Source organism: Carcharodon carcharias, chromosome 7, assembly GCF_017639515.1.
Source record: "Carcharodon carcharias isolate sCarCar2 chromosome 7, sCarCar2.pri, whole genome shotgun sequence".
Lineage (NCBI taxonomy): Eukaryota > Metazoa > Chordata > Chondrichthyes > Lamniformes > Lamnidae > Carcharodon > Carcharodon carcharias.
Genome location: NC_054473.1, coordinates 80,248,299 through 80,274,376, shown reverse-complemented (window position 1 = coordinate 80,274,376; position 26,078 = coordinate 80,248,299). Strand labels below are relative to the sequence as shown.

At 45.1% G+C, this 26,078-nt stretch overlaps 1 protein-coding gene across 1 annotated transcript in view; it reads left to right on the top strand.

Annotated features, from left to right (window-relative positions):
* dock3 (dedicator of cytokinesis 3) overlaps window positions 1-26,078 on the top strand; it is a 1,401,685-nt gene that overhangs the window by 1,127,922 nt on the left and 247,685 nt on the right. The window contains 5 exon segments of the mRNA XM_041191502.1: window positions 1,040-1,186; window positions 3,499-3,597; window positions 7,062-7,156; window positions 18,399-18,474; window positions 25,911-26,011. Coding sequence (XP_041047436.1) covers window positions 1,040-1,186; window positions 3,499-3,597; window positions 7,062-7,156; window positions 18,399-18,474; window positions 25,911-26,011 — 518 coding nt within the window.

The window sequence follows — 26,078 nt, the reverse complement described above, 5'->3', positions numbered from 1 at the left end:
ACAGCAGCTCAAGGGAACAATCCACCACCAAATTGGTAATAAATGCCACCTGTCAGAGTCACCCACTTCCCAGGAACAAATTTTATAAATACGTAGGCTGCTCATAGTATCTGCTGGACCATAAGATGCTAAGTACCATTATATTAAACTTTTATATGCTAGCTAAACTACTGTTAAACTTATTTACAACTAATCAAGAGCTATAGAAGCAAAAAAATGCAAGCAGAAATATTGGACAGTTCGGACTGGCAACAGTACATAAGGGGTTAATCTATCCTTTTCAGATTGCTGCTTTCAGTGTTTTTTGATTTTTGGATGACTCAGCCTTCTCATGTTCCTTGATAACCAGAATGCAGTCTCAATGGATATCCTCCAGGATGAGTTAGTACACATAGAATGCATGAGCTTTAAATTCCCACAGAGCTCAGTATGCCTCTGTCAGGGCTGAAAAATTAGCAGCCAGACCTGAAATGTTTATCTGTCTGACAGACTTTGAGGTAAATCCCTTTCCTTGAAGAAGTCAACCAAACAGAATGTGGACAATGACATAATCACATGTAACAGTTGTATTCCTTTCCTTTGTTTCAACTAGATGTGTTAACATAGGAAAGCAATTGGAAATACATGGGTCTGTGCAAGATGCACTGATTACCATTTTAATCATGGTGATCCCAATCAAATGGAACCTCTTATTTCCTAATTTATGACCAACAGCCCTGCATGGATCGCACATGGAGTGCCTCTGGTTTACCATTAGCAAAGGAGCAGCCACCATAATAAGCCTTAGCTATTTAACCTGTTCAACAGCAATAACAACTTGCATTTATATACCACCTTTAACATAGTTAAATGTCCCAAAGCACTTCACAGGAGCGTTATCAAACAAAATTTGATGAAGCCAAAGATTTTCTCATTGTAAACCTTTCTATTAACAGAGCTTAAATGTTATAATACTAGACAATTTGCTATGAACCATTATTTTACAAATCTTGTACACATGTTTCTGATGCATTAACTGTGCCATTGTGCTGTGGTCCAGGAGTGCTCAGTGTCAGAAGAGGTAGAGATGATGGTCGAAAGCCTTCTTGATGTCCTACTACAGACCCTGCTTGCTATCATGAATAAGTCCCAGATGGCGGAGGTGGTAAGAGGACAGCGCTGCCCACAGTGCACAGCGGAGATAACTGTTAGTAACTAACATTCCTTTTTAATAGTCCTTACCCATGTATGGATTCCCCCAAACCCATCTACCCCCCCCAAATCACAAGTCTCTCCACCTGCTTTATGGTGCAACATCGTGTATGAATTCAAATTCTCATGCTTATACCTTATCTGCACTCCCTTCCATATTTAGGTATGTTTAGGTTGTCTGCATTCCAATCCTTAAAGAGGCATTTTTATCTGACAGGACTCCAGTGAGTTAAGACACGATCTTTGCATTTAAGCAGGCATGGTTTCTTTCATGTGATAGGGTAGTTAATAATGGGAAACCTTTTTCTGTTTCAACCTGATATTCTTTAAATTATTTTTACTGGAATCTTTATACTCCAAATATATTAAGGACATGGTTATTGTTTTAAATCAGTGATGCCTGGGTGTTCTTATACGATTAGTGATCCCTCAATGGGCAAATTGATGCCTCTTTAAGTGATAATTCATCTATAAAAATTAAAAGAACATTTCCATAACATGCAGCAGACTTCCTCAAAATCTATTGATAAATTCACTGTTGCTATAGTTGGATAAAATTTTGCCATTGATTTCATAATTGGCTTCCTGTTATTCGCCATACCTAATGTGTTAATTGATAGCTGAGCAATTTATGTAAGATTGGGATAAGCAAAAATTGCAGGTTGGCTGATTTTATAAAGGTCACAAAGAATAGAATAGATGCGGGAAACCACTCAACCCAATTAGCTGACCCTTCCATAGAAATCTACTATCCCCTTATTTTTCCCTTTCTTAGCCCAGGGCTTCTAAAACCAATTACAGTACTCTGACTGCTACCTTGGCAACAGTCAGCTAACTCAGCACAAACATCAGATTGAATTTTGGACCCATCTGTTCTATATGGCTTTGTGTTAAGCCGGACCAGTGGGGAGCTTAAGAATAATAGGCATTACTAAACAGTAAAACAAGTTAAATGAAATAAATGAAAGCATGTTAGTTCCCCTTTGACAGACTGTTTGCTGGCTTGAGGTTTGTTAACTTATCCTTCAATATCCAATCTCTTCTTTCTTCCTTTCCCTCAGACAAGAAGGAGCTCTTGCTCGTAAACTCCCACCGGACCATGGAGGCTTGGATTGGAGAGTTGTGTAATAAGGAACACTAACTCTCCACAGGCTGAAATGCCAGTTGACCTGGGGTCCTTTTGTCTTACTAAATAGCCTATACAGGTCAAGTACCCTTCATCTGAAATCCTTGGGGCTGACTGCATTTTGGATTTCAGATAGCTTTGGTTTTCGGATACCATATATAACCTTACATTACAATAGCCTAAGTCTAGTCTAGCTATAGTCTAAAGTAAATAAAATGGCTAGAAAAGTAAGATGTATTGGAGTTGTATAGAACCTTGGTGAGGCCACAGCTGGAGTACTGTGTACAGTTCTGGTCGCCACATTATAGGAAGGATGTGATTGCACTGGAAGGGGTGCAGAGGAGATTCACCAGGATGTTGCCTGGAATGAAACATTTAAGTTATGAAGAGAGGTTGGATAGACTTGGGTTGTTTTCGTTAGAGCAGAGAAGACTGAAGGGCGACCTGATCAAGGTGTACAAGATTATGAGGGGCATGGACAGGGTGGATAGGAAGCAGCTGTTCCCCTTAGTTGAAGGGTCAATCACAAGGGGGCATAAGTTCAAGGTGAGGGGCAGGAGGTTTAGGGGGGATGTGAGGAAAATCTTTTTTACCCAAAGGGTGGTGACGGTCTGGATTGCACTGCCTGGGAGGGTGGTGGAGGTGGGTTGCCTCACATCCTTTTAAAAAGTACCTGGATGAGCACTTGGCATGTCATAACATTCAAGGCTATGGGCCAAGTGCTGGTAAATGGGATTAGGTAGGTAGGTCAGGTGTTTCTCACGGAACGGTGCAGGCTTGATGAGCCGAAGGGCCTCTTCTACACTGTGATTCTGTATCACTGAATAATAAATACAGGCTACCTGTAATAAGTTTCTTTTTGACATGTTCACCACAAAAATTACAAGGTAAATAATGCAGACAACCAACTTGACTTCCTGCGCTACAGGTCAATGAGGTTCAAAAAAATTGTGTTTTTAGATGTATTTGGTTTTCAGATTTATGGATAAAGAATACGCAATCTGTATTGTATGCCAATGCAATTTGTAATGCAGTTATGATGTGCAATTACATAACAAATCCATATCTGTTTGAGTGCGTTGTCACCCTGATACTGTCATTTCAACCCCTTTGACTGAGTGTGCCATATACTGTGTCATGACCTGTGTCACTGATGGTTGCATTTTGCTTTGGTTCTTTAGGGGGAGTACGTCACCTGCCTACTGTCCCTGCTTCGGCAAATGGCAGATAACCACTACCAACAATTACTGGATAATTTCCAGAGCAAGGAGGAGCTCAAGGTAAAAATAGCTTGACTATTGTCCTCCTATGACTAACAAAAGTGAAAATATAGGTATTAGAAAGGGCAGACCACTGTTCTCCATAGCCCCTTGGAATGAGCTCTGATCCAGCAGAAAGTATTGAGCTGTTTTCACACACCCAACCATTGGCCAGGATTTTACAGCTCCACCGCGGCGTGTCTTCCCCCAGCAGATGTGGTGAGCCATTTAAATCTCCATTCAGTTTGGCGGGGCCATAATATCCTGCCGGGCAGGATGGGCCATAAAATCCTGACCAGGCTGCTGTCTCCTTTTATATTGTTCCCATTGTGTGTCATTCTCTGTGTAATATAACTGCTGTTGAGAGCAAGTTAGGGAGCAAGCTTCTTACATTTGACCATAAGCAGATACCAGATTCATAGTCACATATTCTTACACCTATCTTCTTATTGGTTCCTTGAATGCCAGGTTATTCCCATGAAGTAGTGCAGACAACATTGGAGAACCATTTGTCTGACTGTAATATACCACCGCCTTCTCAAAGGCAGTTAAGGATGGGCAATAAATGCTGGCCTAGTCAGCGACGCCCACATCCCATGAACAAATATAAAAAAATAATGTTTTCTCTCTTAACTGGCTATAAAGAAGAACTTGAATAGTCTGAACCCAGTTCCTAAAGTGGACATATATCCACAGTAAAAAAAAATGCCTAGAAATTTGCACAAAGTTGTCACTTGCATTCAGAAATGTCATAATTGGCTTTTGTGAAATTAAGCAGTCACAGCAGGGCTCTGCGAACTGCCATAAGTTTGGAATTAAGGACAGTTGTTGAGAAACAGAATAGAGTCATAGGCCAGAATTTTGATGTCGGCGTACGGGGGGTGGGCCTGACACGCCGACATGTAAAATGACGCCCAGTGACGTGGGGGGAACTTTTCAGGAAGGCGGGAGCGCAGCAAAATCAGCTGCATGTCCATCGACCTGTCAAAGGCCAATTGAAGCCATTGACAGGGTCAATTAAGTAATTAAAGGACCTGCCCATCCAACCTGGCGGGAACTAGAAAAAACATGAAACCTCATCCACCTCGTTACATGAGGGGACGTTAGGGAAATTTTATTTTTCTATTTTTATCTTTTTTACATTTACAGCCGATCACCCTGAGGCTGCACTTTGCCTCAGGGAGATGAATGCGCTCTTTCATGCACATGCGCAAAAGGGCGCACTCTCGATTTTGGGATTCCCTCCCTGCCCGCACAGGGAGTGCATAGCGCTTCCGTATGGACGTCACGCTGGGCGGGCTTTAATTGGCCCGCCCAAGCAAAATGACAACATGGAGCCGATCGCAGGTGGCGATCGGCTCCACGCTCACCCACACCCGGTCCCAATTGGCCCGCCCAACATGAGGACAATTCTCCCCATAGGGAAGAATTGTCCCCCGTCGGGGGGGTTGTGCGGGGGCAGGCAGGAGCGAGTGCAAATCCGATCGCCCCAATTGGGTGCGTGCTGCCATTTTACATGCGCTCCCTGTGTGGATGGGGGGATTCCCTGAGTCGGGGCTTGCACTCTTTCACACGCATGTGTGCGAAAGAGTGCAGAAATCTCAAGGTGCCTCAGGAAGATTGGTTTAAGTTGTGGAAAATTTAATAAAGGCTGAAAAAAATTTAAGTACATGTCCCCTCATGTGAAACTGTCGCATGAGCTGGGACATGTCCATTAATTTTTTCAAAACTTTTTATTTAATTTACAAACCCTTTATGAAACCTCATCCCGCCCGTGGATGAGGTTTCATGAAAAGTGTGAAGTCTGCCAGGGCACTTTGCCTGCCCGCCAACCTTAAGGTTGGACGGGCAGCATTCTTAACAACTATAATTAGTTTAATAATAACCCTAATAGACCTTTGACAGTTCTGTGTACCCACCGAACTGACAATCTAAATGACACGCAGTGACGTCGGGACACACGCCCGATGTCACCACATGTCATTTTATGCATCAGCTAGCGGGCCTTGCCCCCGCTCGCCGATGGGAAAATTCAGCCCATATTATCAGAGAGAACTTTGCTCTGTATCTGGCCAGGGATATGCCTGGCCTTCAGAATGTGATATCAGTAGCAAAGACGCTAAATTGTTGCATTCTTCAGCATTGACATTAACCACCCCCCCCCCAACCCACCCTCAGGAAAGTCAAAGATCTCATAAAGGACGTCCCACCACATGCTATAAAGGTGTACTAGTGTGCACTCCTAGACCTTTGAGATGATTACTGTTGTTAACTGACATTAGGGAGGGCTGGAAAAAACCAATATAGAGGACACATCCTCGAGAAAAAGATTTGATAGCTTACTGATGTATTTTTTGTATGGTCCATAGAGCTTACAAATAGTCACAATGACACCCCAAGTTTAGACAAAGGACAAATCTTGTAAAGTACCTCAATATTACCTTACCTGCAGCTGAGAGAGCTGTGTTCTCCAAGTTTTAATGGTGCTCATATAATACCACTGATTTCATGGTTGATGATGCCCCCTATATGTCTGATGCCTTGCCTATTTGCCCAGCTGTAGTGCTGTTCAAAATAATAAAAACCTACTACCAGAGTAGTGGTATCCCTCTGCATTTTTATAATGCCTGTACTGTCCAGATGCTATTGAATAGTTTACAATACAATAAATTATGACTGTACCAATCACCAAATGTAACAATTAGTCACTCATAACAGACAAGCTCTACAACACAGGAATATTAACAACTTTCCAGGATCAGTATAGATCATTTATGGTGACCATTTTTTCCCAGTGTTAAAGGTGAAATCCTCAGTTGTAACTGCAAACAGTTTTATGGTTAATGTTGAGTCCATGGATCTTGAGAATGACTTGATGACTGTAGTATTGAACAGTCAAACCATAATTATCTGATTTATTTGCTGTCAGATTCTCCTCCTGAAGCACTGCTCAAATTTTCCTCCCTGATGGCCTGTTAAACCTGGTGCTTTTAATGGTGGTGTTTTTTTTTTCTGTTGATGTAAAACTTAGTGGAGCATTGCTTTCTAGTCAAACAGCTCACCAGAAAAGTAAATATTGAAAATCATCTAATTGGGTCAGTCAATTATTCTGATCAGTTGGCCTCCCTACAAAATGAGAGTGCTGCCTTGTGTGCAACTCTGTGTGCTGTCATGCACATTACTGTATTATTAGCTTATTGCATGGTTGGGTGTACCCCTATGTGTCTCACTCTGCCTGTGTAATCCCAATGCTTTAACAGTATCATTGACCTCCCAAGAGACTAAACAAGCCCCTGTTTAATGATTTGCAGGCCACATTCCTGAGTTAACTTAAGGCTATCTGGTTTGCTGCCTACTGAATTCTTATCGCACTGACCATACCAAAACTCCTACAAAATAAAACTAACTGCTTAGCAAAGGGGTAAGCAAAGTGATACTTTAGCGTTAACTCATCAAGTTACTTTTTGTATTCCTTTCTTTCTTAGGATTTCTTATTAAAAATATTCTGTGTGTTCCGTAATTTAATGAAGCTGAGTGTCTACCCACGTGACTGGATGGTGATGAGACTTCTAACCAGCAAGTAAGTTGCCCTTACCAGTTCAGGAACACTCATGTTGTAGAGTGACCCAAATGTATCTGGGCACAAATCTATCCCACTGTACCCCATTAGTGCTAAAGTAAAATATTGAAATTGAAATTGTCTTCCTCTAACCACCTCTCCCCCACCTAGCCACCCACTCCTTTCCAGTAGATGTTAACCCTTGCTGAACTCCATGGGCAGCTCACCCTCAAGTACTTTATTGAAGTGGCCATTCTTCACATGCAAGACTAGGCACTGAATGTTGGCAGGCTATGAGGTCCTCAGAATCCAACCCTGTCTGGATCCCATGTAGATACGTGTGTACATACACATGGCGAAGGAGTTTTACATTCAGAAATCAGGACTGCTGCCATCCCATGCAAGCATAAAATCCAGTGAAATGATGTTGGGTTGCTAACTTGACATCGACATGCCAATAACATGAAAGTCGGGCAGGTGCGGAAATCGCCATTTTTAAAAAACCAGTTAAGACGCTATTAAACTTGTTTATAAGCCAGTACATCCGAATAATAACTTGCCCACGCCATAACGCAATGGGTGTATCGGAAACATGCTTTAAGGGAGCCACATTTTTTTATCAAGTGTTGCAAAGGCAAATATAAAGACTGCAAGTGGGACTATTGTTGACTTTAGTAGAAGAGTCTGCTGCTGAAGCTGGGAGAATTTGCTAGTGTTGTTAATTCTGTTTTTCATTAATTTCAACCTTCATTTGGGCATTTCTGCAGGGTAGGGGGCGACAAGGAGTGCTCCAATCGGCGTTATGCACAACAGCATTTGTACATCACTGCTCCCTACGGGAATTGTCCATTCTGTTGAAGGCTCCTCCTGTAGCGAGGAGGAGCAGAGGAGAAGGAGGAGGGCAGCTGGTGAGGGGCAGGTGCACCATGAGGTCCAGCAAAGTGGGAAACCTGCTGCTGAGCAAGGGACTGCGGAGGGGAACAACAACATCAGGGGAGCAGGGGTAAGAGAAGGCACTACCCTACCAACTGTGTCTACAGAGTCTGGATGTCTTACCTGCAGATGCTGGAACGACAGTGCCTCCAAAGACTGTAGGTGGAATCGTCCCAGATTTGCACAAAGTGCGGTAGCAAGTGGGAAAAAAGGTGTTTTACCCACCAGCTGCAGTGGCGGCTTTTTGCTCCACATCGTCCCAGTCCTGGCATGTCTCGCCTCATTGATATTGCATTCTGAGGAAACACCCTGGGTCGCAGGTGGGGCAGCCTCTGATTCACCTTCCCACTGTCACCTCAGGCCTTCAGTAATCCGGGTGCCATATTTAAAGGGTGCCTCTGCAGAGAGCCAGCCATCTCTAAGGCATCAGAAGCTGCTACAAAGTCATGGCTGCCAAAGGGAGGGAACATGCTGCCTCCAAGTTTAGTGACGCCTCCCTCGGGCACCGACTGGATGCTGTGGAAGCCTGCTGTGAAGTCCTCTACCCCTGCTCTAGGCGAAGACCAGTATGTAAGGTCACAAATCTAGCATGGGAGTCGGTGGCAACGGTGGTCAGGATCAACGCCCTGCAAAAGAGGACAACCACCCAGTGCTGAAAGAGGATGAATGACCTCCTCCGTTCCGCCAAGATAAGTCACTCTTCTCATCACTCTCAACTCACACTCACAAACCCATTGCACATCTGCAAGGATCTCACTCACTGCCAGTTCAAGGGGCATCACCACTCTCTCACACACACCTTCATCTGCCTTGCAGATCATGTCCTTATCCCATTCATGGCACCACTCACCACCTGCACATGCCAGACATCCTTCTCATTTGGCCTGGCAAGGGTCCTGCTTACACTATATCCGGCAAGCTGGCACACAACAAAAGGGAGAGGTTGCAGCCTGGTGGAGGAATACCTGACATCAAAGTTCTCACAGACTTTGAAAATAGAGTCATCCAGCTGGCTGATGATAATCTGGACCATTCCTGTGCTGATGGTGAGGTCAGTGGTGCTCAACCAAGTGAGCATCCAGCAGTGCAACATCCATCAGACAACCATGCTGTGAGTGAGTTCCACTGTTCCATAGTCTCCTGCCACACACTAATTATCTCTCCTTGCTTTCGCAGGCACATTTGGGAAGCCGAACAGGCCCACAACCAAGGTCCTCGACTCAAGCCCTGAAGGCACCTCGGAAGAAGAATCCAGTGACACTCTAACTGAAGTCCCGTCACAGCACTCACCCACGCCCTCCTCCAGCTCAGAGAGACACACTTTGGTGGGACCTAGTTCAAGAGTAGCCTTGGGGTCACAATCTCTTGAGCACATCGCACTGTCTGATCCACAGCAGGCGAAGGCAGGGACTTCCCAGGTTTCCAGCACTCGGAGTATGGCTGGAGGCCAGAAATTGCTGAGTCCAAGTCAGATGACGAGCTTCTGGACTCAGTCATGTCACAGTTGCTGGAGCTGCAAAGGCAAGCTCGGGAACATCAGGAAGGGATGTCTGCTGCACTCCTCAGATTACAGGGCACAATGGAGGAGCCCATCCACTTTCAGTCTGAGGTAATAGCGCCGATATGCCATCGCACCAAGGTCAACACTGGTAGGATGGCAGCTGCCAAGAAGACCTTGTTTCAGGACATCTGTCCTGCACTGCTGTGAACGCTATCGCTGATGCCATAGTTGGCCTCCTTCAGCGTCAATGTGAGAGGGGTGCGGGGCAGCTCAACCTTACTCCAGCTTCCCCTGGAAGGAGTCAAGGAGTCAGCTTGGGCACTCAAAGGGAGGAGGATCAGCAGCTGCACACCCCTGGGCCATCCACCCAGGTGATTCAGAGACCATCTGGCCCATCCGAATTTCCTCTTCCTGTGACCCCAGCAGCTCCAGGTCCACAGGCTGAGAGGGGTGCCATTGTCACACTGCAGGACCCCAAAAGCAGGCTGGGGCCCTCCAGGTATCAAGGTCATCACAGGCAGGGCGTCTCAGTCTGCAGGCAGCCACCACCTCTGCTGTAGATGTCAGGGGAGCACCAAGATATAGCAGCAGGGTTCAGAAAGTTAAGAAGATGTAGCTACACAGGCTGGTCACGGGTGTTAATCACTTGTACATAATGTTCACTATTGTAAATAAACTCCCAAGAATGTCTCGTTGCCTATGGCTGCTTGTTATGATGATCAATGTTCATGTTACTGAGATGCAAAACCTTCATTCCTGCATAAGATAAAGGCAGGTGTCTCAATCCAGGACCTCTTTCCTGTGCAGTGTGTAACATTCAGACCAAAGTGATGGTCCGGCTTCACACTCACTGGACACATTAGTGATATCTGCACCTTGATGGCACTTTTCATTGCTGCCGGAATGTCGTGGGCAGGCATCACAGAGTTGCGTCATTCTTTCTGGGCTGGACCCCCATCTCTTCTGCACCTGTGACCAGTGACCAGTGACTCTGTGCTGAAGGGGTCAGGTGCTGAAGGCGGACAAAGGATCAGGTGCATTTAAAGTTTCATGGCTGCATCTCTATGATGTGACTCTGATCACAGAGCTCAACTGAGCTGCCCTCAACCAGACAGGAGTCAGACATTCACAGAGGCAATGTGAAGACCTGTGGCATGCCCTCACTGCATATTGTCATCATCCTCCTGTTATCTGGCAACTATTAGGGCCTCTGCTGCATCGCAATGACATGAGCCTGAGCACTCAGGGTATGTGAGCTGCCATCAGCCATACAGCAGTCAAACGTTCACAAATACAAGGTGAGGATGTCAGGACTGACCTTACTGCATCTCGTCATCATCCTCCATGAATCTTGCAGCTAGGAGGGCCTCCTTGCTTGGTCAGTGCATTGGCCTCATCGCCAGCATGCTTGTCTTTGAGGACCTCATTATCATCATCCCCTTCGATATCCCCCTCATCGGAGGAGACGTGCAGCTCCTCCGTCTCTTCCTCAGCCAGGTCCTCCCCACTTTGCAGCTCCAGGTTGTGAAGCATGCAGCAAGTGATGATGTGCAATACCCTCTGGGTGTATTGCTGTGCTCCACTGGACCTGTCAAGGCATCGGAGCCTCCTTTTCAAAATACATACAGTTTGTTCCACCAAAGTTCGGCTCACAGTATGATCCGCATTGTACCATGGCACTGCTGCAGTCTAAGGCTGCCGCATGGATGTCATCAGTCGCATCCTCTGGAGGTAGCTCTTGTCCCCGAGGAGTCAACCCTGCAGTGTCTCTGGACCCTGGAAGATGTCAGGGATCTGAGACCTGCTAAGGATGTAGGAGTCATGGACACTCCCTGTGAATTTTGCGCAGACCTGCAGAATGTGTTTACAGTGGTTGCACACCAGCTGAAACTTCAGCGAGTGGAAGCCCTTGTTGCTACGAAGATCTAAGTGCCACGTGAGTGCAGTTGATGGCACTCTGCATCTGTGGAAAACCTGAGATCTGCACAAATCCCAGCACTCTTGCTTCCTGGCTTTCCTGGTCGCGAGTGAAATGCACAAAGTTCTGTGCCTTCATGAAGATGGCGTCCGTGACCTCTTGGATACACCTGTGCGTGGATACTTGCGAGATCCCACATAGGTCACCTATGGAGCCCCGGAAGGAGCCACTGGTGTTAAAATTGAGTGCCACGGTCACTTTCATGGCCACTGGATGCCCTCCATATCCCATGTGGCACCAAATCCTGTAACAGGTGGCATATGTGACCAGCCAGTTAGCTAGACATGCGCAGTCTTTGACAGCACTGGTTCTCAGTCATCTGCAGGAATGCTAGGCACCGTCTATAGACCCTGGGTCTAGCAAGGCACCTACGAGCAACAGCTTGCTGTGGATCTTCAGCTGCGTGCACAGCAAGCCCTGCTGCACCTTCATCTGAGGGAGATGCTCTTCCCTTTGCTGAGCCAGGCGCCTCCATCGCGCTCTTCTTCTTCTTCTCTAGTCTCTGTGAGCCATGAGGCATACTGCTAAATCACAAGGCTCCATTATCCTGATATTCTTCTCCTGCAGGCCAAAGAGAGAAATGCATGGGTTAGCATGGGTATACAAAGAACCTTTCTTGGTTAAGTCTGAAGGCCTCTTCATGTGTGCAGGAGACTGCTGGTCACTTCTTGGATGGCTACTATATAGTGTGCTCATTGGCTGTCTGAAACTCCATCCAGCTCTGCCCCACTCCACTTGACCGGTTAGCGACAGCTTCGGTCATTGGACTGCATGCTGTGCTCTCAACTCAGGCAAGGGCATTCTCCTAACCCACACTGCAATGCTGTGCTGTTAGCTTGATCCATAATGGATACTGTCCCAAACCTTAATAAAGACATTGCAAGGGGCTGTGGGTGCATCCACCAGTGACTGTGCCATGGCCACCGCTCGCAAGGGATTGTACAACTTGTCCAGTTGACCAATTGCTCTGCTGCCCCCAAAAACGTGGGAAATGTGGACCGCCATTGAAGGTGGACCATCAATTGCAAATTGATGCAAATTAGTTTCCCAAAGCATAAGACACATTTTTGGCCTTCTCGCCATATTGTTCTGCCCCTGGCCTATCATGACTCCCGATGCCAACGGGGCAGAAAAATGATGACCTGCATCTCTGAAGGGAGACAGTCACATCCCTTTTTTACATGTTTTCCCAGTAGATAGTCTCCAATTATGTGGGTGGCCATTTGATGCCTGTGGCATTAAAAGTCACTGTGACATTGAACTTCTTCACCTCTGGGCTATTCCAGGCAGCATGTGGAATTTCCCAGTCTGCAGCCCATCACTGCAATAAGGTTTTCACAGATGCTTTGTTTTGGTGTGCCCATCATTATATGTCCTTTACCAGTGACAATGCCAGTCAAGCAGAAAGAGCCAGAGGCTTCGCAGCCATTGCTGGATTTCCAAGAGTTCAAGGGGTAATTCATTGCAGCTAATTCATTGCAATAGAAGCTCCATCTGGATAGCCAGGGGCATTTATAAACAGAAAAGGATATCACTCCATCAATGCCCATAATCAAAGAATAATGCAGGTGTTTGCGTGTTATCCGGATAGTAGTCATTACACATACATCCTTAGACACTCCCAGATGTCAGTGATGTTCACTGGCCCAGAACCTTTGGATGACTAGCTTTTCAGAAATAAAAGATACCCTCTAAGAAGGTGGCTGATGGCACCAGTAAGGAATCCATTCACTGAGCCTGAGAAGAGGTATAATGATAGCCACATATTCACCATGGCCATCATTGAACAGATAAATGGTTTGCTCAAAGTGCTCTTTAGATGTTTGGACAAATGAGATGGTGCTCTGCAATATGCATCTTCTATTGTTTCATTTATGGTCACTTCCTACTGTGCCTTGCACAACCTAGCACTCCAGAGAGGGGAAGTCCTGGCAGAGGATGATTTGATGGAGATAGCCCCATCCTTTGATGAAAAGTCTGATGATGAGGAGGATGAGCCTTGCCAGCTGGCTGCACACACCAGTCAGTGGGAGGCTCTGAATGCCTGGGAGACTTGAGATTCCCTAATATTACAAAGATTCCAATAGCAAATCCAGCTCAACCACACCTTCTTGGCTGTTGTCACCTTTACCAGCTTCCTCCCTCTCATGAACACCAGGACCACATCTGCAAATGGGCAATGTAAAGTCTTCAAATAATGCCAAGGAGATGGACCCACATGAACAAAATTCCCATAACAGCATCTAGTCTATCCAATCCAAAACCATCACATCACATATAGATAATGCATAAATGCAGCTGAAGCACATCATCTGAAAAGAACAATCATTTAGTTATACAATTAATCAACATTCTTCTAATTCACAAATATCAAAATCATCCATGTGAACCCATGTGTGACTAATGTGTCATTTTTAGTCCTGTTACATGTGCTAGGGTGTGATGCCTCCCCCTTGCTGCCAGCTGTGCTGGAGACAGGCTGCTGACCCTATGCCCTTTTGGCTGACTGGCAGGCCACTCTGGTCACCTGAGGCCATGAGGGCTCTGCCAGGCTGGAGTCTCCTGCATAGTGGCAGGTGGCTCACCTGTCACTGCAGCACTTGGAGACATTTGTGTCAATGGCAGAAGAGCGGAAGAGAGGCTGTGCCCTTCAGAAGTGCCCTGAGAGGTGCTCCCTGGTTGCGCCAGCAGCTGCTCATCCACTGCTGTGAGGTCCATTTGGCCCTCCCTGCTTTCCTTAGAGGAACCAGGACCTGGATGTGACTCCAGGCTCCTCATCCCCCTCTAAACCTGGCTCTGGGCACTGGAGCTCAGCTGCAAGGCAATGGAGTGCAGGGGAGCATGCATCCAGTATCCCATCAGATTTGGCCCTGCATGACAGGTTGCCAGACTCTCAATGGAGGAAGCCATGTGGTCTGAAGAGTGGGTTATTGCAGCCCCCATGACCTGGAAGGACTCCTCCAATGTCTGTGGTAGTGCGCACAGCCCCTCTGCAATCTCTGTCAAAGCTCCATAAATCTCAGGCTGTATGTCCAGCATCTGCCACCTGATAGACAACTCAAGAGGTTCTTCATCAGACTTGGGGCTCAGCATTTATGTTGACTCCAACATTCTTCCAAGTGCCAGAGGCTTGTTCCATCTCAGTCTCTAACAGCTGGTGATGTGCTCTCACCAGTGTGTGGACCCCTTACAGCTAACTTGCACATACCCACTGAGATGCATCTATCTGAGCTGGTGCTGTGTGAGTAGCAAGGATGTGACGATGCACCCTCTGAGGCTTCCTCTTCCCCCTGCTCAGAGGTTATCGATGCTCCCTTGGGGCAAGTGGCTACAACTGCCGATGTTTGTCCTGTGGGGGAGAAAGCAAGGAGAATGAGGGGTACCATCATCATTTGAGGTGAGTTCAGAGAGACACACTTCCTAAAAACACACAAGGCCAGCATTTGAACCTTACTTCCTTCAACATTGAGACACACCTTTCTTCCTGAATCCTGCAAGCCTCCAAAGTCAAAAGCCATCAATGCTACCTTCCTGTCAGCTTCCCCAGCAACTCTCCCATCCCACCCCCTTCAGCACTGTTTGCAGTAGAGAGAGATACATGCCCTTGGAATATCACCACCTTGGGCTGTCCTGCAATCTTGCTTCACCCTGTGGCTTGACTCCATTCATTGGCTGCCATCTGCAGGACCACTTCCTCAACGGAGGTGAGAATGGCCAGGTATGCAGGTGCACCTCCAGTCTTGGCCCTCTCTCGAGCATGATGTGCCCTCTTTTCCTGCAAATAAAAAGGGACATTGTAATGAATATGCTATGCTGCATCATACCTTCAAATGTCTAACCAATGTGCCCTTTGTTGGCAGTCAACATTTCTCAATGCTCCTTGCCAACTACAGGTATTGCAGCTCAGAGACTTCCTGACAACCTCCATTGCCGTGCAGAATGGCATGTCTGTGTCATCCCACCTTCTACACTTGGGTAAGAAACGAGGCAATCCCACAATCGATCCACGTAACACCCTCACACCTTTCCATATAGGTCCATCTCCGAAATGGTTACACACATACTGTGACAGATCTCCAGAGGTCATTCAGCCTTTTTTGGCACTGCCTTCTTTGGATCCCACGGCTGCTGATGTCCTCTGTGACCTCCATCAGGCTGCTTTACTTTGGCCGAGAGATCTTCTCTTCTCATCTGCTGGCATGAAGGACCTCTTGAAAGTCTGGAAAGTCAAGACTCATCAACAAACCATGGGGCCATCATTGGCTGAGTCCCTCTGCAGTTCGTGACTCTGTTCTCTCCTCTATCTGTGAAGAAAGAAAGAGAGTTAAAGGGTTGAGTTTGAGTCTTTTTCTAAACAATTTATATTTGTAAGGGGAATGGATCAACTACATTCAAATGTTCTTTCCTCCCTGGCATTTGTTCTGAATGATTTGCTGCTAGCACAATTGTCAACAACAATTAAAGCCAAGATTATACCTGCTGGGACTGCAATAGTTCAATGGATTTAACAGTGTTGTAAAGACTTCGCCTCCAAATAAATATTCTACTGCAGCTTCCACAGTCCTATGCTAAGGATGCCTTTAAATGGCCGACTTCCGGTTCACAGCCTGCCCCCTTTCTCCCCTGACGTCCGCCTTTCCTCTCCAATTGAGCACACTGCCCACTATTCTCTTCAGCAGTTGGCCAGCATCCTGCCAGGCAGCCGTTAATTGGCCTCAAGACACTTTATTTAGTGGCTTTATAAGGTAGGAGTCAGCGATCCATGCACTTCCAAGTCAGACTCCCACCTGTCGCCGAGCAGTGTAAAATTCAACCCATGTATACATGAACAGATACATGTTCACATCTATGCACACACACACATAATTGGCTAGCCATCAGGAGGGAAAACTTTAGCTGCTCCTTCCTTTCCTAGCCCAGGGACCTTAAGATCAATTGTAACATATCTACTCCCACCATGGCTAGGACCAACTAACTTTGTGCAGACTGAGAATGGAACCTAGGACCTTCTGGTATGCATGGCACAACAATTCACTATATTAGCCAGCTGGTCCATTGAGGCAGTTGGGAGATGAGTCTTTAACACAATGTGCACTATGAAGAAAACTTCCATCTTCTAAGTTTCCTATAAAGTTGGAGTTCATAGTGGTTCTAAAGTATATAAAAACAGGAAACTAACTATTTGGCTGAGCATCTCTCACAGGAAGCAGTATTGTAGATGCTGGGAGGCACTCAGAATCATGCATCAGTGTCCAACCCCTGGGAACAACAGACTGATCAGGATGACAAGCCTCAATGAGTTAATTTACAAATCACCTTTCTAGTTCACAAGCCAAACACAAAATAAATTAAATGAAATGGGAAGAAATCTTATCACACATAAGATCTTCCAAATCACCCTGTCCCTCCCCACACCGTGGTACCTTCCCTCCTGTCTACTGCCTGGTCAAAAATTGTTACCAACTACAGACAGCTGTCAGCTTATCCAAGGGAGACCTTCCAGAGTCAGATGGTTCACAGGCTGGGCCCTATAAAGATTAGTAGAACTGCTCTGGGATGCGTGCATCTTCTTCCTATACCTTATAGAACTCTGTCAAAAAAGAAATTTGGTTTTGCATCCATACTGAGCACACAATCCAAGCTGACACAGCAATGCAATTCTGAGAAATTACTGCATTATCGGAGATTATGACCTTCAATTAAGATGGTAAACCAGGTGCCCTCTGGCAGCTGAGATGTAAAAGACGGCCAACAAACTGACAGCTTCTCTGTTTATTATCTCTTGATCCTGGTGGCTGTGCAATTATGAATACTCTCGTCCTCAAAGTGGGTCTTCAGCAAATCACAGGGAGTATTTAGGTCCTAGAACAAAACTGTTCTACTTAAAAATACAAACTATTGTCATAAAGAACTTATTGACACTGCCTTGCTGTTTGTTTGAAGAACTACCTTAAAAAATCTAGACTAACACTTCATTGCAGTCCTGAATGAATGCTATACTGTGAAAGGTGGCATCTGTCAGATGAGATTTTAAAATAAGACTCCGGTCGCCCTCTGAGGTGGGCAGAAAAGATCCCACAGCATTATTCAAAGGATAGCAGGGCAGTTCTCCAAAAAACAATGCCACCAAAACGTATGATCTGGTCATTATCACATTGCTTTTTATGGGACCTTGGTCTTGCTATGTATAAATTTGTTGCTGATTTTCCTACATTACAATGTGACTACATTCCAAAAAAATATTTAAATTACTTTGGGACATCCTGAATTTGTGAAATACACTCTAGAAATGCAAGATTTACTCTCTTCCTTTTTGTAGGGCTGATGCATAGTGATAAGTTGAAAACCCATGAATGCTGGAAATCTGAAGCAAAAATGAAAAGCAAAGGAAATGTAGTTCAGGTTCAACAGTATCTGAAAGAGAAAAGGCAGGTTATTATTTCAGATGGGATCTTTTATCACAACTATCTTTTTCCACCTGATACTGATCTATCTGCCATGCAATTCCAACATTTTGTTTCTCACAGCACTGTTATGTGACTTCAGGATTAATAACCAAGGGAGAAGAAAAAGCAATTTACTTTTACACTGAGTGTTATTAGAATAAAAATACTTTACCGTTAGTGAGGATTGAGACAGAGGTTATAACATTACTAAGAAGGAATTGGAATACATATTTGAAAATTAATATAAAGGCAATTAGGGAAATGAGATGATATTATATGGCTCCAGTTGTGGAGTTAAAAGCAACACAGACGCAACAGGCAAACGGCCATCTCCTGTGGTCTGATTACTCAGATTCCATGTGATCTGATTGACCTTATACTTACTTTTGGTCATTTATTTTGCAGTATTATTGTTACAACAGTCCAATACCTGTCTCCTGCATTGCACAAGAACTTCACAGAAGCAGATTTTGATTTCAAGGTGGGTTTGTTTCTTATTTTTTAAAGAAAAAATGATGTCTGAAATGGCCACCATTTTTCATGTGAACTTATCAGTCTGTTTTGCAGCATCCATAGGCATATTTTCTCTGGAACTTTCTTTAAAATTACACGGCAATGGTCTCTGTATCCAGCAGACTCTGTCAATACAAATCTAACTTTAATGCAATACTCGTTTGGGAGCTGGGACTTTGGATCAACTAGGACAACTTTGGGCTAAGGAAGGAAAAGTTGAGCTAAGGTTCCTACTCACTATTTGGAGATATGGGGGTGGATTTTCATGGAATCGGGGAGACTCTGCAGACCTTCAAAAATGGTGGACCTGATCCTGGGATTCCGCCCCCCCCCCCCCCGCCCCCGCCATTCCTGGCGCCCCCAATTTTCACCAGCATGAGAGAAAGTTGTGAGCAGTGAGCCTGCACTCTGCATTCTTTACCTGGCTGGCTCCATTGTGGGGGTTGGCATGTCTTAGCCTCTACAGCTTTCATGTATTCAGGCCAGCTTTTCAAGGTTCATGCTATCTCAGAGATGTCATAAACCATAGTCTGGATGAGGTAACATTTTGAAAGAAAACTTTAAAAGGCTTTACCCATGCCAAATCATGCCCTCTTACCTCCCCCTATTGGCCCGATACCCACCATGCCAACCTATCCCCCCACACACCCCCAATGGCCCCTTGTGCCCCCATGCCAACTTATGCTCCCTCATCCATCCCCAATGGCCCTTCATACCCTCCATGCTAAATCATAGCACTTCCATATCTATTCAGCCAGCATTCACTTTGTAATGGCATGTATTGTTATGACGAGTCCCTGGGCGAGGGCCCCAATTTACTGTGTTTCTGGACGAGACCCCAAATTGTTAACTTCCTGAACGGGACCCCAATTTTGATATGCTCCCAGGTGAGAAGGAATGAGCTGGCTTCCCCCTCCTTATTCAACACCCCCTCAGTTGGTTGCAACAAGGTTCATTTAAAAAGGATCCCTTCCTTCATGAATACCTCATCCCAGCCCAAGTGTATTTATATTTTAGAAGGAGCCAATTTAACCAGGCTTTCTTGAGTCAAAGAAAGAGTGAGTTTATTCATTATTAAACCCAAGAAAAAAGTTATAAGAATGCAACATACAGATCAAAAACGAGAAGTTAAATCCAAAAATAAAAGTTTAAAAATATATATGAATCAGTCTTTGGCTTGTCTGCGAGAAGTAGATGGCGAAACGTTGTGGCCATTAAGTTGGGTGATTCGGTAGAGCTGACTTTGGCAGATGAGCAGTTGGTTTTGAGACAATTGCTTCTGCAGGTTAACTGAAGGAGTTGTCCTGTTTCCTTTATGTCTGTGGCTTTGCTGACTTGTCTCCAGCCACAGAGAGTCTTTTACTTGAAAACTGCATGGATGTCTAGTTGCTATTCTTCTGCTGTGACCTTCATAGCACACACTAGCACACCAGGGCTCGAACATACCAATAATGTTGGAAGCTAGTTTTTTAACCTCTTTTCTTGTGTATTCCTGGAAGGGAAAAAACAAATATGTCTTTCACCTAGAATATGCTTTCTTTCAACGCAGATCTTGTCCACATTCTGAGACATAATAACAGGAAATGTTTTCTGCTGAGCTGGTAATCAGTCTCCATTGTCTCTGCAACCACAGGAGACTAAAGTTCAGTGTTTTGCATTTCACTTCATCCTTTCAAATATCTCTGTCTGAAGTGGGCCTCAACACCTTTTTTGGTGCAATATTCCAGGGTCTCTCTGGACTAGTTGGTCAAGTATAATCCACATAGGAAGTTTCCATAAAATGGTTACTTTACAGTCGCAGTCAGCTTTTGCTTGTATGTCCTTTTTAAAAAACATATGTCTTCCTCAAAAAGTTCAAAATGCCCATAAGTAATTCAGGCTGTGATCTGCTCTCATGGCCGTGTGGAAAAGCTTAAAAAACCCAGCCATTCACAACTTCCTTTAACTACTGTTACTATAACCCTAAAAAAGTGTCAATCAACCAGAACTTTAAAGTATCAATAGCAGAAACTATAAGACTTGATACCTTTTTATCTTGTATAAGTAATCATTGAGCTATTGACAAAATAAATCTGAGAGAAAGCTGTCAATAAAGCAATGTTTTCTGTAGTGTGCATCTGTTTGAACAGAATAATGGATGTTTGGGCTCAGCCAAGAATGATTAACAAGGCTTTGTTGAGAGTCCTGACATCCATTTGTCTTTTGAAACAGGTACACACAAGAGAAAACATTGTTTGATCAACAGCTTTTTCTCTACCCACCTCTAACATGAAAATCCAGCCCACAATGCTGGAAATACACTCATTGGAACATCAAAATTCTGCCAAGGCTATGTTGGCATGATGTCACCTCCATGACACAAGAGTCTGTCAGCAGCAGATTTAAACGCTTGATTTCAGAATACAAATATAGTGTGATCTTCCAATAGAACTGTAAGTCCTGGGAAGACTTGGAGAAAAGATGGGAAGGAAAGATGGTTGGGTGAAGAGCACAGGTGTAGAGAATGCACCGGGCAAAACTTAGACTTATGTCAGTAGATCATAGTGTAGATGAGGGAGATCCATCATGACACCTATCTCTATCATGAATGAGCCCAAAATATTCGCATTCACCACTCCCAACTGGATGAATATCCCAAGCTCCTAAGTGTTGACCTTCTCTGCATGAAGAATTTCCTCACAGCATCTATCTTAAATTGTTCTTTCTCCTATTTGAGCCTTTGACATAACTTGAAGCAGTGCACCAGATTAACCTATGTATAATATCTTGTATATATCTGAAAGGTCACTTCAGTCAATGACTCATCATCACCTGGCTTACAGATTGGAGAAATATCACATAAAATGTCTTTTGCATTGGAAAAGTCTCTCCATTTAGACTTAATGGGCAGAATTTTGCTGTCGGCGAACAGGGGGCGGGGCCCACTTGCCGTCGCATAAAATGATGCGGGATGTCGTTGGGTGGAACCCCCGCTGTCACCACGCCCCATTTAAATTTTCAAGAAGGCTGGGGTGCAGCGGGCCCGCCAACCTGTCAATGGCCAATTGAGGTCATTGACAGGATCATTTAAACAATTAAAGGATATGCCCGTCCAACCTTAAGGTTGGCGGGCAGGCCAGGAGCCCCAGTGGCAAATAGAGAAAACATGAAACCTCATCCAGCGGCAGGATGAGGTTTCATGCCGGGTTTTAAAAATTTTAATAAAGTTATTGTGTAAATTATGGATATGTCCCAACTCATGTGACATTGTCACATGAGGGGGACATGTAAGAGACTTTTTTTTCTATTTTTAATATTTTTCAAAGTCCATGCGACCTCCCTGAGGCTGCACTTAGCCTCAGGGAGATGTGTGCTCTTTCGTGCACATGCGCAAAAGAGTGCACTCTCGCTTTTAGAGAATCCCCCCCATCCGCACAGGGAGCGCATAGTGCTTCCCGCCGGACGTCACACTGGGTGGGCCTTAATTGGCACGCCCACGTAAAATGGCAGTGAGGCCTGCTTTGCTGGCGGTGATTGGCTCCGTGCCCTTCGGAGATTGGGTCGGGCCCGCCCGCCCAACAGGCAGAAAATTTGTCCAATGTCTCATTTTCAAAATGGTACATTTGACATGGCAGTGCTTCCTCAGTACCAAGCTAAAATATCAGTCAAGTTCATGTGCTAAATACTCAAATTAATTTTAACTAATTTTAAGATGCTTCACATTTTTTTATTGTGGCAAGATATTTTACTGAATTTTGAGGTTCAGAATTGCATAAATTATGGCCGAGATTTTCTAGCACTGTCGTGGCAAAACCCGCTGCAGGGGAAGCGGCAGCCCAACCAAAAGCCCATTGAATTTCGGCGGGACTGCACAATCCCAGCAGCAGGTGGAGCTGGAAAACCCTGCCCTATGGGTCAGCATTTTTTAAATCATTCATGGGATGTGGGCATTGCTGGCTAGGCCAGCATTTATTGCCCATCCCTAATTATGCTACAGAACACCATTTGGAGGAAGCACTGAGGTTGGCAAGGGCACCGAATGTACTCCGGGTGGGGGACTTCAATGTCCATCACGAAGAGTGGCCACTACAGACCCAAGCTGGCCGAGTCCAAAAGCACATAACTGCAAGACTGGGCCTGCAACATCTGGTGACGGAACCAACAAAAGGGAAACAAACTTTGTCCTCACCAACCTGCCTTAGATGCATCTGTCCGTGGCAGTATCAGTAGGAGTGACCACTGCTCAGTCCTTGTGGAAAAGAAATCCCATCTTCACTTTGAGGATACCCTCCACCATGTTGTGTGGCACTACCACCATGCTAGATGGCATAGGTTTCAAATACATCTAGCAACTCACACTGGACAACCATGAGGTGCTGTGAGCCATCAGCAGCAGCAGCAGAATTGTACTCAACCACAATCTGTAACCTCATGGCCCAGCATATCCCCCACTCTACCATTGCCACCAAGCCAGGGGATCAACCCTGATTCAATGAAGAGTTTTTTTTTTATTTGTTCATGAGATGTGGGTGTCACTGGCTAGGCCAGCATTTATTGTCCACCCCTAATGCCCTTGTTCAGAGGGCATTTTAAAAGTCAACCACATTGCTGTGGGTCTGGAGTCACATGTAGGCCAGATCAGGTAAGGACAGCAGATTTCCTTCCCTAAAGGACCTAAATGAACCAGATGGGTTTTTACGACAGTCGGCAATGGCTTCATGGTCATCATCAGACTTTTAATTCCAGATTTTTTCTTTCAATGTCAAATTGCACCATCTGCGGTGGTGGGATTCGAACCCGGGTCCCCAGAGCAGTACCCTGGGTCTTTGGGTTATCATGTTGAGTGCATGCTAGTAACAACACCAAGCAAACCTAAAAATGAGGTATCAACCTAGTGAAGCTGCAACACAGGACTACTTGCGTGCCAAACAGCATAAGCAGCAAGTGACAGACAGATCTAAGCGATTCCATAACTAACAGATCTGATCCAAGCTCTGTAGTCCTGTCATATGTAGTCGTGAATGGTGATGGATAATTAAACAACTCACTGGAGGAGGGGGCTCCACAAATATCCCCATCCTCAGGGAACCCAGCACATCAGTGCAAAAGATAAGGCATTTGCAACAATCGTCAGCCAGAAGTGGGTTATCCATCTCAGCATCCTTTGGAGGTTCCCAGCATTGCAGATGCCAGCCTTCAGCCAGTTCGATTCACTCCATGTGATATAAAGAAATGGCTGAAGGCACCAGATACTGCAAAGGCCCTGTCAATATTCCGGCAATAGTAATGCAGACTTGTGCTCCAGAACTTGCCGCGCCCCTAGCCAAGCGGTTCCAGTACAGCTACAACACTGGCATCTACCCAGAAATGTGGAAAATTGGCCAGGTATTTCCTGTACACAAAAAGCAGGACAAATCTAACCCGGCCAATTACCACCCCATCGGTCTACTCTCGATCATCAGCTAAGTGACGTGTGCTATCAAGTGTCACTCGCTTAGCAATAATCTGTTCGCTGACGCCTAGTTTGGGCTCTACAAGGGTCACTCAACTCCTGACCTCATTAAAGCCTTGGTTCAAACATGGACAAAAGAGCTGAACTCTCGAGGTGAGGTGAGAGTGACTGCCCTTGATGTCAAGGCAGCATTTGACCAAGTGTGGCATCAAGGAGCCCCAACAAAATGAGAATTGATGGGAATCGGGGGAAAACTCTCTGCTGGTTGCAGTTTTACCTAGCACAAAGGAAGATGGTTATGGTTGTTGGAGGTCAATCATCTCAGTTCCAAGACATCACTGCAGGGGTTTCTCAGGGTAGTGTCCTAGGCCAAACATCTTCAGCTGCCTCATCAATGACCCTCTTTCCATCATAAGGTCAGAAATGGGGATGTTTGCTGATGATTGCATATATTCAACACCATTTACAACTCAATTTCTGAAGCAGTCCATGTCCAAATGCAGCAAGACCTGGACAATATCCAGGCTTGGGCTGTCAAGCGCCAAGTAACAGTCTGTCTACCATCTACAAGGCAAAAGTCAGAAGTGTGATGGAACACTCTCCACTTGCCTAGATGAGTGCAGCTCCAACAACACTCAAGAAGCTTGACACCATCCATGACAAAGCAGCCCGCTTGATTGGCTCCCCATCCACAAACATTCATTCCCTCCACACCGACACGCAGTGGCAGCAGTGTGTACCAAGTACAAGATACACTGCTGGAACTCACCAAGGCTCCTGAGGCAGCACTTTCCAAACCCATGACCGCTACCATCTAGAAGGGCAAGGGCAGCAGACACATGGGAACATCACCTCCTGGAAGTTTCCCTCCAAGCCACTCACTATCCTGACTTGGAATTATATTGCTGTTCCTTCACTGTTGTTGGGTCAAAATCCTGGAACTCCCTCCCTTACAGCACTGTGGGTGTACCTTCACCACATGGACTGCAGTGATTCAAGAAGGCAGCTTACGAGCACCTTCTCAAGGGCAATTAGGGATGGGCAATAAAGGTTTGCCTTGCCAGCGATGCCTCCATCCCTTAAGTGAATACAAAAAAAGATCTTTACTGGTATCCTTGGCAACATTCCTTTCTCAACCAACATCAATCACCTGATTTGCCAATTGTGAGCAATTGCAGTATAAAATTGCTCTTTGGGACATGAGGAAATGATTGGGTGCTTTGAAACGTGAGTTCTCTCTTTCTATTACATTTGTTCAGATATTCCAGACAAATATTGCATATAATCTTTTCAATTGTTTGTTTTACATTTTCAGTAGGTTAAATAACAGCCACCTCTCTCGCCTCCTGACTGGTTTCTCACCAATATTCTTTCCATTGCCCTTTGAAAGTGCAATAATATGCCCAGTCTGTCCATAACAATCGCTCCATGCCTTTTTCTGTCTGTGGTGTAACTTTAGCAAATGCAGGCCAGTCAAACCTCACTCAGCTGGAGTGAGACTCAGTTGACCTTGGTTTAAAAATCTAACATATTTGACCTCTCATTTAAGAAAGTAAAACCATCTACAAATGTTTAAATGGATCTGTGTTTGGTTCAGAAATTTTACTCCAAATATTTCCACACATAGTCCCCTGCTTTGTATATTATACACCCCTGCTTTGATCTAATAAATTTAGCTGTAAGGTCGTCAACTTTTCAATGTCTTCCATCATAGCTTGCCACATCAACACCAACTCCACAACTGCCGTAAATTCAAATAAAGCTGTATGCAGTAAAATGTGCAATATGTTTATAAGAAGGACTATGAGAGCTTGTCTCTGTCAGAGTTTGAGAGAACAATAGGAGAGGTAGATTTGTGATGGAGGTGTCTGCCTTGTTATTGAATTAATAGAGCACTCTGATCTAGTGGTACTTCAGAGTACTTCAACTTAAAGCTTTTGTTAAACGCATCTCACTGTCACCCATTTCTATAGGTGTGGAACTCATACTTCAGTTTGGCTGTCCTTTTTATAAATCAGCCAAGCCTTCAACTAGAGCATGCCTCTACTGCTAAAAGGAAGAAGATTCTGGACAGGTGAGTATTGTCAGCTTTGCCATCTTCCAGGAGAACAGTGTGCATTTTACATTGTCGGTCTCTGTGA